At 45.6% G+C, this 14,908-nt stretch overlaps 1 protein-coding gene across 2 annotated transcripts in view; it reads left to right on the top strand.

Moving 5' to 3' along the window:
- LOC308256226 (protein farnesyltransferase subunit beta) overlaps window positions 1-14,908 on the top strand; it is an 80,314-nt gene that overhangs the window by 50,457 nt on the left and 14,949 nt on the right. For both annotated transcript variants that reach the window (XM_080684321.1, XM_080684320.1), the window contains exons 5-9: window positions 1,991-2,137; window positions 2,238-2,321; window positions 7,120-7,206; window positions 10,877-11,006; window positions 13,990-14,122. In XM_080684321.1, the coding sequence (XP_080540447.1) occupies window positions 1,991-2,137; window positions 2,238-2,321; window positions 7,120-7,206; window positions 10,877-11,006; window positions 13,990-14,122 (581 nt within the window). The remainder of the gene's footprint in view (window positions 1-1,990; window positions 2,138-2,237; window positions 2,322-7,119; window positions 7,207-10,876; window positions 11,007-13,989; window positions 14,123-14,908) is intronic.

The raw sequence follows: 14,908 nt of genomic DNA, 5'->3' as shown, positions 1-14,908 counted from the left end.
TTCATGGCCAGGTTGCCAGTTCCTTGAGGGGCAGGTTTCTGGATCAGAATGTTCCGTAATGCGGAAGTGGCTGAGAGTCAAGCAAAGCCCAACCTCTGTGCCCCAGCACAGCCCCGGGGACAGTCAGACACAGCCCGTCAGCTGATGGGGGTTGGCATGGAGGGATGGCTTAGAGGTGTCTGGTACATTCCGATCCCAGCTCATTCCAGACTTTTCAGGCTGCAGGGTCAGGAGGGTTGCACTTGGCATGATTCTGTCTTGGGAGCTGGGGAAGGGAATGGTAACTAGGTGACTCTTCTTGTCCTCTTGAATGTGCTAAGTTTTCATAGCAACTCAAACCCTTTGTGACATAAAATACTTTTTAGATGTGAGTGCAGCCAGCCTTTGCTGGGACATGTGTTTATTAGCTATTTGCTCCTGGGAAATGCGACAGAAATTAGGAATGGTTTGGAAAATATGTTAGGAACAAACTCATTTTCTCTATGAAAAGTAATTGCTATCAATGACATGCCGCAAAGCTGTCTTCCTTCTCTGATTATCAACTTCAGTTTCGATCCTTTTGTTTCTTACAGTAAAATTTTAGGGGCTAGTGGAATTTACTGTGTATTGTTTTCGACCTGTGACGATTTCAGGACTCCAATAGTGAGTCAGCCGAATTTTCTATTGCTGTCCCAGCCCAGATAATGGGAGATCTGAAATCAAATATGTTGAGGAAAAGCATCAATAAACTGAGTCTCGGTGGAGATGAACTGGCCTCCATGCGGTCTCTCTGGCAGCCGCTGATAAGAAAGGATGACATGAAAACCCGGGAGAAGGCTGCCTGAACACTAGGAGGACACAGATCTGCAGTTTGTTCTCTTAAACAGAGGTCCATCCTCAGAGGAAGCCCGTGACCTCAGCTGAGTCATGGGGAAACGACTTGATAACCAGGACTTCCCTGGGGCATCCCCTTCTGGTGAACCTCAGAGGACCTTGGTCAGATAGGGGCTTTCTGGGTTTCACCTGAAGCAAGAATGAAACTTCTGGGCAATTTGATGCCAGGTTTGGAGGCAGGAGCTTGACAGCCAGCCCTCACTAGACAGCTTCTCTCGGTGAGGGAACCGGAGCCTGTGGGATTAGTGTGAAAACTCTGCTGAACCTACAGACCAGGGTGCGTATGTGGCCCAAGTCAGCGGAACACACAGGTTTCCCCCACTGTAATGCATGGTTCTCCTAACCATGGCGCAGACTCCACAAAAGCTGGTTTCTTGTCAGTTAAAGGAATAGCAGTCAGTAGCCCACTGGGGCTTAGGTGGCAGTGAGAATGAGCAGGCATCTCTTCAAATATTCTGGGGGGGTCTCGGTGGGGGATCTCAACCTGGGTGCTTAGTGTGGACAGGAGCAGTAGAGCACCAGCACGGAAAGGTGGGAAGGATGTGGTCAGGAAGCGTGGCAGTTCCCCCAGCTCCGTGAAAGGCTGTTCCTTCCTGCCCAGCCTGTTCTTCCTTCATGAATAGGCCAGTGCTTAAATGTAAAACTCAGATGGGAGAGCACACATTACTGATGATGGCAGGGTAGAGGTAGGCCTTTCGCAAGGTGTAACTATGTTTTGTTTTGTTTTATCTATTTTCTATCTTATCTTATTCTATTTTATTTTATTTTGTAATCCTCACCAGAGGACATGTTTGAGGGGTGGGGGGAGAGGAATATCAATGTGAGAGAGAAACATCAATTGGCTGCCTTCTGTACATGCCCTGACCAGGGCCCAAACCTGCAACCAGGATGTGCCCTGACTGGGAATTGAACCCATAGCCTTTTGGTGCACAGGATGATGCTCAACCAACTGAGCCACACTGGCTGGGAGGGTTTAACTATTTTAAATACATATTCCAGAAGTAGGAGGAGAGTTTTTTTTTCTTTTTTCCTTTTGAAAAGGCATGGATCTGGTAGAATTTGGTGTTTTGAAATGAATGCTCTCTGACTTTGCTTTCCCCTTTGGCTGTGTACCTAGTGTGTGTCATTTCCTGGAGCTGTGTCAAAGCCCAGATGGTGGCTTTGGAGGGGGCCCTGGCCAGTACCCACACCTTGCACCCACATATGCAGCAGTCAACGCACTATGCATCATTGGCACCGAGGAGGCCTATGACGTCATTAACAGGTACAGCCAAAGCCAGCAGTGATGGGAACACAGAGGGCTCCCCGCCGGCGGACGCTGCACTGACCATTGCCCTCTCCTGCCTCTCTCCCATTCCTTTCAGAGAGAAGCTTCTGCAGTATTTGTATTCTCTGAAGCAACCTGACGGCTCTTTTCTCATGCACGTTGGAGGTGAGGTGGATGTGAGGTGAGTGGGGCCTTCTCAGGCTGCTGCATCAGTAGGTTCCAGAGCTCACCTTCCGTGAGAGATGCCAAACCCAAGGACCAACATGGCGAAGCTGCTGCTTTGTCACAGACTGACATGCAGAATGACGTGTGGGTGACACGGTATCACAATCACAGATGATACCGAGGTCCTCAGTGTGATGGTCACTCGACTCCTTTTATGTAAATATCAAAATAGAAGCAAGACAGAAACAAAATCAACTGCTCTTATTTAAAAGTTAAAGATACATTGATTTGATATAAGATGATATACCATAATCCTATCTAATAAAAGAATAATATGCAAATTGACCATCACTCCAAAGACACAATATGGCTGCCCCCATGTGGTCAAAGATGGCTTGCCCCCATGTGGACACAAGATGGCCGGCAGGGGAGGGCAGTTGTGGGCAGTTAGCGGTGACCAGGCCAGCAGAGGAGGGCAGTTGGGGGGGACCAGGCCAGTAGAGGAGGGCAGTTGGGGGGGACCAGGCCAGCAGGGGAGGGCAGTTGTGGGTGATCGGGCCAGCAGGGAGGACAATTGGGGGAGACCGGGCCGGCAGAGGAGGGCAGTTGGGGGAGACCAGGCCAGCAGAGGAGGGCAGTTGGGGGAGACCAGGCCAGCAGGGGAGGGCAGTTGGGGGGAACTAGGCCTGCAGGGTAGGGCAGTTGGGGGGGACCAGGACTGCAGGGGAGGGCAGTTGGGGGGAACCAGGCCTGCAGGGGAGAGCAGTTGGGGGGAACCAGGCCTGCAGGGGAGGGCAGTTAGGGGCAAACAGGCTGGCAGGGGAGCAGTTAGGCATCAATCAGACTGGCAGGGGAGTGGTTAGGGGGAGATCAGGCTAGCAGGCAGAAGCGGTTAGGGGCAATCAGGCAGAGGCAGGTGAGCAGTTGGGAGCCAGCAGTCCTGGATTGTGAGAGGGATGTCCAACTGGGATCGGGCCTAAACGGGTGGTCAGACATCCCTCAAGGGATCCCAGATTGGAGAGTGTGCAGGCTGGGCTGAGGGACACCCCCGCCCCGCCGCCGTGCATGAATTTTGTGCACCGGGACTCTAGTATATAATAACCATATAGTGTCATACAGTCCTTCATCTCTCTGGAATAGAAGGGAGAAAAACGCCAGAAGGGACTTAGCAAATATTTTGTCATGGATTTGATGAAATCATGACAATGTTAAACACCTGAGTGAGAACTGCTCCGCGAGGTGCAGAAACCCTTACGGGCCAGTGGAGTGAAGAGAAATAGACTTTCATTAACTAACTGGAACCAATTGGTGCAACATTATTATTTAACTCAAGAATTGTCTGATGTACCTAGCAAGCAGCTTACTCACCTGGCAGGTGATTGCTCATAAGCATATAGAGAATTCACTGAGCAAATCATTTCTCAATGGCAGCGGATCATTGAGATTTTATACCCAAGTCTCATGACTTAGTCTGAGAAATACATTTTTATGAGGTTTCTATTTCAAAGCCATCTTATTGCCTATTTGTAAATATGTTTTCTTCTACATGAGTTGGTTAATACTCTGGCTTAACCACTGGCTTGGAAGTAGCTGGGAAGAAAAGAGCATGCCAGTTGTGGAGCATAAACCACATTCAGATAAAGCAGGCAGCCGGACCGTGGAGGCCTTCAGTAAAGGATTTTCTTCCCTCTGTCACCTGTCTGTTCCAACCAAAAAAGCAACTTATGTACCTACCTGGAAAGCTGTTTCTGCTCATGACACTTCTGACCCTGGGTGTGTGTTTTCCCTCCTATGAAACAGTTCTGACGTGGACGACCCAGAGTTAGGACAGACGCCACAGGTTAAGGGCTCAGCCGCACAAAGCTGCTGCCACTTCAACCACCAATCACAAGCATTTTGTCCCCAGGTTACTCATACTCTTGCCCATCTTGGCTACCAATTGGGGGTTCCCATGATGCCTTCCTTAGATTCAGTAATTTTCTAGAATAGCTCACAGAACTCAGGGAAACACTTGACTATTGCTGGCTTATTCTAAAGGACACTATGAAGGATACAAAGTAACAGCCAGAGGAAGAGGTATATCTGGCCCATGTCTGGAAGGTTCAGAGCAGGGAACTTCTGTCCCCATGAAGTTGGGGTGTGCCACCCCCTGGCAGGCACATGATGTGTTCGATCACCCAGAAGCTCCCCAAACCCCTACATTTAGGGTTTTTATGGGGGTTCCATTAGGTAGGCATGATTGATGAAATCATTGGCCAGTGGTGCTTAACCCAGTCTCCAGCCCCTTGCCTCTGAAAGTTCCAACCTTCTCATCACCTAGTTCCTTCCTCCGGCAACCAGCCCCTTCCTCCGGGAGCCCCCTCAGGTATGGCTGAACGGGGCTTGTTATAAATCACAGAAGACTGTCCCATCACACCTGTAACTTAGACTGTGCCAAGGGTTGAAGGAGCTCTGTGCCAGGAACTGGGGAGAAGACCAAATAGCTTTCCTATGCCACAGTATCTCAGTATCGTTGTTAAAGAGACACTGAGGCACATTAAACAATTTTAAGAGTTTATTTGAGCAAACATCTATTTGAATCAGGCAGCACCCAATCTAGCAAGGAGCTGCACAAAGCGGCAGCTTTTATAGGCGGAAGGGGTCAGGGACACGGAAGGTACGCCAGGCAGAAAGCAAGTTGGTTATTGCAAGGTTACTTTCCTTTAGAGCTGGCAGGATTGTATCAGGCAGATGACCTAACTAGGACTGATTGACTGGTTTAAGATGCCATTTTTGGGAGAGCGGAAACTAAGTATTGGTTTAGCATAAGTGACTCCATTTGGGGCCTCTTACCTTGTTTCTAACACTGTGTAGGCCAACACAGCCAATCTAACTATTGAAGAAAAGCAATACAGCATTGTGTTGATACTTCTTAAGGAAAAGTTAAAATATATTTTTTCCCTTCAAAGTCACTACATTTTCACACCTGTTTTGTAGACATTCCAATCAAATATGCAGTCTTGAAACTTAACTTTCTAAAACTCCCTGCGATTATTAGGCAAAAGCAAGCAAACTCTGGCAAGATCGCTTTGGCATTTTACCCCATACCTAGGAGACAGAGCATCGAGTGTGTTCCAGAAAGAAGTTCCGTGTTGCTGAAGCATAGGGGCCCCGTGGGGCAGTGGGAGACTGGGGGCTGGAAGGGCCAGCGGGAACAGGTGAGGGGCCCTGAAGTCTTCTGAAGCCTGGAGTTTATTTTAAGGGCAGTGGGAAGCCACTGACACATTGTAAGTAGGGAGTGATGTGATCCGTACATTATTAGTTCCCCAGGTGTAATGAACAGGTTGTAGTATTTTAGCAAAAAGTCTTCAGGTTTCAAGACTGGAGGGAGGAAGACCGGACAGGAGACCGATCCAGGTAAAGGTGTCTTGGGTTTGGGTGATAGCGGTGTGGATGGATAGCAGTGGACAGATTTGAGAGATGTGATGGCTGGATGGAGGCTGAGAAGGAGAAACGGCACCAGACAGATGTATTTTGCTCCCTCCCCGTCTCCATGTGAGAGCCAGGACTAGCTAGTGGCTCCTGGCATCCCTTCTCGGTTCTTCCATTTGGGAGAGGCGGGCTACGAATCTGGCTGCCTCCCTGCCTCCACAGTTACATTAGGATTCAAGAGCAAATGCTCCGGAACCACTGGGAGAGGCTCAAGGCCTGAAGGAAATTAGATCAGACCTTCAAAGTTAGCCCTTGGTAGACGATGACGTTTGGCACATAGGACCCAGAAGCTTCTGGTGCCTGCTGGCATAGCTCAGCCTCTGCGTGCCTTTGGCTGGTGCGAGCAGGCTGATAAAAATGCTTGTAGGATAATAATGCTTGCAGCTTCTGCAGGGATCTCCTTGCAATACCTCAGTCAGTTTGACTTATTATTGTGAATGATATGGAGACTAGGCCCTTCCCATTCCTCCCTGTTATCCTTTCTTAGGAGGCCTTGGGAAAAGGGCTTGTAAGCAGAATTAGAATTTTTGTCTTCAACATAAAATGGAGCGGAGATGCTGGCTATTTGAAAAGACAGTAGGAGGGAAGAACAGACAGTTTGTAGACATGTTCCATAATAGAGGGCGAAACTGGAGTAAATGTGTCCCGAGGAGAATTGGGGCTGGCAGAATTACTCCAAATAAAGCAGGATAACATCAAAAAAATTAAAAGGCATGCTCTTTCTTTTTGATTTAGAAGAGTGTGTGCATGTGTGTGTATGTGCTGGTTGGTGCTTGAAATCAAAGGTTGTTTTTTTTCTCCGTCTGGAGGCCCAAGGAATGCATCTGAGTGGGCCCATCCATTCCTCTCTAATCTAAGCAGCCATCAAGGTCTGGTGGCCTGCATTGCAATGTGTTCGCTGCAGAAAAAAAAATACAGTTCAGCTCTAACGTGTCCATGCCACAAACAGACGGAAATCCTGGATCTAAAACAATACTGACATCTGAGTGAGTGAGCATATCAGGAATGCCTGAATGACACCAGGGAATTTTGGAGCAAAATTCACTTTTGACATGAGTTGAGATGGCTGTTATTTCCTCTGATGTCGAGTTGACCATGTGGAGGTCGGGAGAATAGAATGTCATGTTCTTTCACGGGAGCCATGCTGTGAGCAACTCTATCCAAACAGAATGTCAAACCTCTCAGCTGGAGGCCCAGGAGGACTGACCCTGTGCCAAGGGTGAGGACAGGAGGTGATTACAGCTTACTAGGCAAAGAGAACAATCTGCCCAAGAAGTTCAGGGAGCCTTATTTAGGCTCTTCCACAAAGCCTAACGCTTCCCCCTCTATTTCTGTCCTTGCAGAAGTGCGTACTGTGCTGCCTCCGTAGCTTCCCTGACCAACATCATCACTCCAGACCTTTTTGAGGGCACTGCTGAATGGATAGCGAGGTGAGAGAAGCTGGGATTTGTCCTGGCCTCTTAGACAGTAGGTGGTCAAAGGACTTCTGAAAAATAAAGGCAATGAAAAAAGACTGGAAGGAAAAGTAAAATTACAAGAGATCCATTAGGGTTGTAGCATTGTGCGTTTTAAAATTACTTTAAAAGTTTTCTTTTCCCCCACATTTCTTTGATATTGTATTCCAGTTTAGATTGGCAAACGTCAAAAACTTGGTTGGACAGTAATGGTGGGAGTTCAAATGGATTTATCCAGTTTGGAGAGCAATTTGATAATATCTCAAGGTAGCCCTTGCTGATGACCCAGTAATTCCACTCCTGCAGAAACTCTCACTCAGATACATGAAAGAGACAAACATAGGTCTTGTTTATAACAGCAAAAAGCTGGAAACAGGTTCAATGGTCGTAAGTACGAGATGGAGAAGTAATTTTTGTACAGGCACATTGGAATATAATATAGCCATTAAAATTAATGAACGAGAGCTGCATGTATCAATATGGACAAATCTCAAAAACAGTGTTGAGTAAAAAAAGGGGGAGGATGTTAAAACATGCCAATCAGGATATTTACTTAAAATTTTAAAATATGCAAAACAATTCTGTATTGTTTATGGGAAGAATCACATTGTTAATAATGAAAAAGCATGCATGGGAGCCCTGGCCGGTGTGGCTCAGTTGGCTGGGCGTCATTCCGAGCCACGCATTGAAAGGTTGCCAGTTTGATTCCCAGTCAGGGCACATGCCTGGATTGAGGGCTCTATCCCGGGTAGGGGGCATGCAGGAGGCAGCTGATCAAAATTTCACTCTCATATTGATGTTCCTCTCTCCCTCCCCCTTCCTCACTCTCTAAAAAAATAAATTTAAAAATCCTTTTTAAAAGTTATTAAAAAAAACAACCACATGCATGGGAAACTTAAACAGCAAATTCAGGATAGTGGTTATATCTGGGGAGAGAGTAAAGGAAATGAGGTCAGGGGAGGTCTACACATCTCCACGGAAGACTTCAACTGTATCTTAATTGTTTATTTCTTTAAAATATTTTTTAAAAACCCTGAAATGTACATGGGTAAATTAAAGGTAGGTATTAGATACATGTATGTTCCATGTATTATTTCCTATACTTTCCTGGATGCTTCAAATATTTCATCTTTAAAAAAATAGAAAACAAACCCTAGCCAGTTTGGCTCAGTGGATAGAGTGTCGGCCTGTGGACTGAGGGTCCTGGTTGATTCTGGTCAAGGGCACATGCCTAGGTTGCAGGGGGCGTGCAGGAGGCAACTGATCAATGATTCTCTATCATCATTGATGTTTCTATCTCTCTTTCTCCCTTCCTCTCTGAAATCAATAAAAATACAGTATATTTAAGAAAAAGAAAACAAAAGGTATAGTAGATACATATATATATTATAGGAAGATATCCAAACTGTATGGTTTTTTTTTAATATTTCAATTTTTATCAAAGTAATACTTATTACTATGAAAATATAATTTACAGCTAAACCAGATGATATACTATTTATTTTTTGTATAACTTTTACTTTCTTAGAATTAATCATTACTTCTTTTTAAAAATGTATGTATCATGAATTCATTCCCCCAAATTACTCTCAATGCAGTCAAGCACTTCAGATAATGTGTTCATTCCCTTTTGTGTGTGTGTGTGTGGGGGGGTGTGTATTTGTGTACGTGTGCGCACGTGTGTGTTTAATTATCCCACCTGGAGCCCTCTGCCCTCCTGCTTCTATCTGGACAGATTGCTCTCAGCTTGTGCACAGCGGGCATCCACCAGCTTCCTTTCAGCATGAAATTCACTTCACTCCTCTCCTTTGTTGAAGCCCTGTCCTCCTTTCTCTTGGTTTACTAACTCATGCTAACGAAGCACATACACCAATAAATCTTCCAAAAGAGCAATTGGTGATACATTTTTAAAAAGTTTCAAAATAAATTGATTGGATGACATTGATTATGGTGATACACTTTTTTAAATATATATTTTTATTGATTTCAGAGAGGAAGGGAGAGGGAGAGATAGAAACATCAATGATGAGAGCGAATCATTGATTGGCTGCCTCCTGCACGTCCCACACTGGGGATCAAGCCTGCAACCAGGGCATGTGCCCTGACTGCGATTCAAACCGTGACCTCCTGATTCATAGGCCGATGCTCAACCACTGAGCCACACCAGCCAGGCGGGGATACATGTTGTAAGATTTTACATATATCTATTTTAGTCTCACATTTGATTAGTTGTTTACTTGGTTAGAGATTTCTAAATTGGAAATTATAAATTGTATTCCTTCAGAATTTTTAAGTATTGTTCCATTATCTTCTGGCTCCCAGTGTCATTGTTAAAAAGGTTGATAATAATAATAGCCAACATCTACTGAGGATTTGGTATGTAATACTCAATAGTGGGGTAGTTTAGGGATTGAGAGTATAGGCTTTTGAGTTAGGGTGCCTGGGTTTAGTTTTTTTACACTTTCTTTTGCTCAGTTGAAATTTTTTATTCATTACAAGTATATTTTTCTTCACTTCACTGAAATAAATATATAATACCTGCTTCAAAATCATTCTCTGGTAATTTTAATATCAGGATATATTTGAGTTAGTATGTCACATTTTCCTGATTCTACATGTCAAGTACTTCTATAGCCTTTGAAATGACTGTGTAGTATTCTGTTGTACAGATACACAAGGATTTGTATAATTAGTCCCTTACTGTTGAGCTTCAATGTTGACACTAATATTTTATGGTTATGTAAATATATAATATAGTAAAAATTCTTATAATGTGATCTTTGGAAACACTCTTATTTTATAGGATTAATTATTAGAAATGACCCTATATTTCTGGGCCAAAGATTATGCATGTTTTAATACCTAGAAAATATACTCTTAATATATAGTCTAACCTCAAATTATAATAATAGTAGTAATAATAAACGAGTAATTTGAATACATAGGAAACTATAAATTAATAAATAAGTTATTATGGCCCTAACTGGTTTGGCTCAGTGGCTAGAGCATCGGCCTGTGGACCAAAGGGTCTTGGGTTTGATTTCGGTCAAGGGCACGTACCTTGGTTGCAGGCTCCTCCCCAGCCCAGGCCCTGGTCGGGGCTCATGCAGGAGGCAACCAATCGATGTGTTTCTCTCAGATCAATATTTCTCTCTGTCTTTCCCTCTCTCTTCCACTCTCCCTAAAAATCAATGGGAAAATATCCTTGGGTGAGGATTTAAAAAATAAAAAGAAAAAATAAGTTATTTTGAATAGTTATAAAGGCATACATGTTTACTATAGAAACTCTTGAAAATACAGAAAAATAGGAAAAATATTAGCAATAGACCTGTACTAAAAGATAACCAGAATTAGCAATTATTTTTCAATTTTATAACTTTTTTCCAAAAAGTAATGCTTTGAGGTGCTGTGTTTGTTACATAAGTAGACTATTTCTGAGTTTCCTTTTTTTGGTGGTGGTGGGGGGAGGCATTTCCAAAAGTTAATTAGGTGACATCTTTCTATTCATAGTTGTGGTTTATGCCTTAATGTGAGTGAACGCATTCTTTGCCTCCCAGGGTCCTACATGTGTACCTACATCCATTCATCTCGGCCTCTCATTGGTTGACACTGACCCCTTAATCTCCCTTTCTCAATCTTCTCCCAGGTGTCAGAATTGGGAAGGTGGCATTGGTGGGGTGCCAGGGATGGAAGCCCACGGAGGCTACACTTTCTGTGGCCTGGCCGCACTGGTCATCCTCAAGAAGGAACGTTCCTTAAACTTGAAGAACTTATTGGTAAGTGTCTGTTGATCGATCTTCCTCCCAGGCTCCCAGGCCCCAGTAATGTGACCACTCAGACAGGCTTGTGGGAAGGTCTGGCTCTGGGCAGGTGGATAGCTCCTGCCTTGAGCTCGTGAACCAGAAGTGCTGTAAAGCAAGCGTATCAAATTCGCGGCCCAAGGGCCACATGCCTCAGTTATTTGGCCCTTTGAGTTTGACATGCTTGCTGTAAAGCTTTAGAGTTGCTAGAGCACTCATGCTGCTCTGAGGAAGTGGAAGGAGTGGACAGCTGCTCTCAGTTTCAGCTCCCTTCTGCCTGCCTGCCTGTCTTCCTGCTCTGAACTTTCTACATGGTGTGTTAGGTCAACTCCAGCGTTTTCTTGAGTCCCTCAGACATTTGGGATGAGCCAGAGTACCTTCCCCAGACTTCCAAGAAAAACGTAGCTCCAGTCTCTTAAAATTAGGGGTTATCATGTGTCTTAGAATATCCTAAGAGAAGAATTTATGTGAAGCTTTGAGGCATCTTGAAGCCAAGCTTTTATTACCTACCACACTATGTGAACACTCAGTAACCAAATTTAAATTTGCTGGGCAGAGCTGGGTAATTGCATTGAGCAGGCGGCCCACACATTTATATCTGGACTCCAAGCTCCTGACCAATATTCAGAATGAACTCAGAAAACGGTCAGCTTCAAGGAGCCACTAGACTATAGTTAAATTATCATTGGAGACCTTGTGCACAAACACACACACCCACAGCCACCCAGGAAATGTCTTTGGGAAGTGTTTACTCTCTGATCATGACCGTACAGCAAACGACTGCAATTGACAGTCATCTTTTCTCCCCAAGTTCATATGTCAGGCTCCCATCGTGGGACCCATCGAGAGCTTCCTAGAGACTCTCTGTTATACTCTGTAGGGATATGACCAGCAGCGTTTTGTCTTCCTCCTTAGGGACCTCCTAAAGCATACGCTTCGAAGGCTGTTAAAGGCTTGAAGGTTCATATTGAAATGGCCAACTTTTTTTTTTTAAATATTTTATTTATTTTTTTACAGAGAGGAAGGGAAGAGGGATAGAGAGTTAGAAACATCGATGAGAGAGAAATATCGATTAGCTGCCTCCTGCACACCTCCTACTGGGGATGTGCCCACAACCAAGATACATGCCCTTGACCGGAATCGAACCTGGGACCCTTCAGTCCGCAGGCCGACGCTCTATCCACTAAGCCAAACCAGATAGGGCTGAAATGGCCAACTTTGTGCATTGACTCTGAAATCCACTAAAATCTGATTACTAACAACACATGAAACGTAGAACTTCCATTTCTCTTCCAGGTGGAACTTTATTTCTCTCCCAGGCAGAAATAAAGAATATAATTAGCAAATGCCTCAGTTACAAATATTCTAGATTTGGACCCTGTCTCTACCACTTCCTAGTGGTCTTGGGAAACTTGTCTAATCTGTTTCAGCTTCAACTCCCCTCCCTCTTCTCTATAAGGTAGAGATAATAGTTCCTTGAGGGTTAAAGGAGTGAACAAATATAAACAGCCTGGCACCTAGTAGGTGCTCATTAAAATGGTAGTGTCCTTCTTACCAATCTACTTCCTCCCCTCCATTTGCTTTGGGAGAACTAGGCCCTATATCTGAAGGATTTTATATAGTCAGTAGAATGAACCCATGGGCTTAGACACTGGAAAATATTTTAGTGTGGCTTAAAAACACTTAATCTGTGGGGTAAGTAAAATGAAGAATGGACTTCCCATGATAGTGCCAGTTATCTCTTTTCTTCATTAAATGGCATCACCCCTAAGGCACTGGTTCATTTAAGACAACTGGGGATATACTAGTGCCTACATCTGCAGTGCAATTTACTTATTTTTTTGGTCTTTCTTTTAAGAACTTGGGATTGTGGCTTTCTGAGTGGGTGTTGCCTTAAACAGGGATATCATCTAAACTCTACAACCATTAACCTAAAGGAGGACTGGAATCGCTGCCCCCCGCCCCCTCCCCCCCACACACACTTTTTTGCAAGCGTTCTGTGGGGCTACTTTCAGGAACTCAGCCTTGTAAGAATCTAGGTGCAGGGAAATACCCTACTCTGTACGTTCAGTTACCATGGCAGCTGTGGAAGCCGATGGCTGGTGGCTGCAACTGGCTTGCAGGGCGGGAGGGAAATGGAAATGCCATTATCTGCTCAGCCAGTTGGTTCTGCTCATTCCTAGGGGCCCAACCTGTGACTATCTTGATCTTAGTAGGCCAGTGTGTTTAGAGAGCTAGGAGATAAGCGAGGAATGGTAATATCATGTGACCACTGAGTGACATCAAGAGCCATTTTACAGGTCCAAAGTAAAAGATTTTCTTCTATCAGTCAACCAGGTTCCCTGGAGAGAGGCTAGACCGGACACAGCCATGATCAGCCATCAGAGCCATAATCGGTCGTTGGGACTAATGGCTTCTGCTTCCATTCTTGCGAGGGACTTGCTTAGAGACCTGGGATGAATTTGCTCAGGAGCCAAGTAAAAGTCAGGAACAGTTTGAGATCATCGGATGGGATGTAGCACAAAGTTCCATTTACCTGCTTTTAATAAACTTCCCTGAGCAGGGGACGCGATTAGAAATGAGTTCCTGGTGGTCTCACCTTCAGTGTCCTAGCGAAGCCCCGTTTATTGAGAGACATTTGCAGATCTCCTTGCAAGCCAGCGTGGCCTTTTCATCCTCTCAGCACCAGAACCCATTTGAACCTGGGAAAAGGCGGCTAATTGTGTTAGGCTCCAGCAGAGATCCATGCTGGTTGCCTCGAAAGGGTGGGCTTACACGCTCCACCTGAGGTCTGAGGTCTGAAGGGAAAGAGGTCAGAAGCCAAAGCACCAGAGCTGTGAGTACCAGGAAGCTAAGAGACGGGAGCCCTCCCGCCCCGATCGGCCTCTGGGGCTGGTCTTGCTGGACTTCGTGTCTCCTTTAGCTGACAGCCGCCTCTCCCTCTCTGTCTCTTTCTCAGCAATGGGTGACGAGCCGGCAGATGCGGTTTGAAGGTGGGTTTCAGGGCCGCTGCAACAAGCTGGTGGACGGCTGCTACTCCTTCTGGCAGGCGGGGCTGCTACCCCTCCTCCACCGCGCGCTGCACGCCCAAGGTGAGCGGAGCTGCTGGCGAGGGCGAGATGGTGCCCTGGGCTGCTAACCAAGCCACAGAGCCAGCGTGCATTTCCAAGGGGGTGAAATAGTCTGTCTGTCCTGGATTTTGAGTACCCAGTCTGGGACCTCGTCTCAGGCATGCACGTGCAGACTCGGGTAGGAATTAGTGTTTAAGGGAGTCATGGCTGCTTCACACTGGCTGTGACTAGAGGAGGCGGGCGCCTGTCCTGGCTCCAAGGTGACTGCTACCTCAGCTGGGTGTGAAGCCACAGTTTCCAGTGCAGTGCTCTGTACTGGTCACATCAGAACCAAAAACCCATGCTGCGCCCATGGCAACTGCATAAAGGGGCAGAGGGCCAGAACACACAGAGAAAAGACCTGCCATGTCTGTCTGGCTGCATCATTGCCACCTCAGAAACGTATTTTAAAATGTTGAAGAGCCTAGTAGGTGTGGCTCAATGTTGAGCGTTGACCTATGATCCAGGAGATCACGGTTCAATTCCCGGTCAGGACACATGCCTGGGTTGTGGGCTCAATCCTCAGTGGGGGACGTGCAGGAGGCAGCCGATCCATGATTCTCTTTCATCATTGATGTTTCTATCTCTCCCTCTCCTTTCCTCTCTGAAATAAAATAATAATAATAATAGTAAAAAAAATAAAATGTTGAAGAATCTGAAATGCAGGTTTGTCCCACCAGCACTGCTGGAGTGGAGGGACCCATGTTCTTCTGTGGCGTCTCCAATGGGAGTGCAAAACCAAAGCAGTTAGACAGCAAGCAAAGCCTC

This window comes from Plecotus auritus (assembly GCF_963455305.1).
Source record: "Plecotus auritus genome assembly, chromosome: 1".
Taxonomy (NCBI): Eukaryota; Metazoa; Chordata; class Mammalia; order Chiroptera; family Vespertilionidae; genus Plecotus; species Plecotus auritus.
This window is presented reverse-complemented; position numbering and strand designations above follow the sequence as displayed.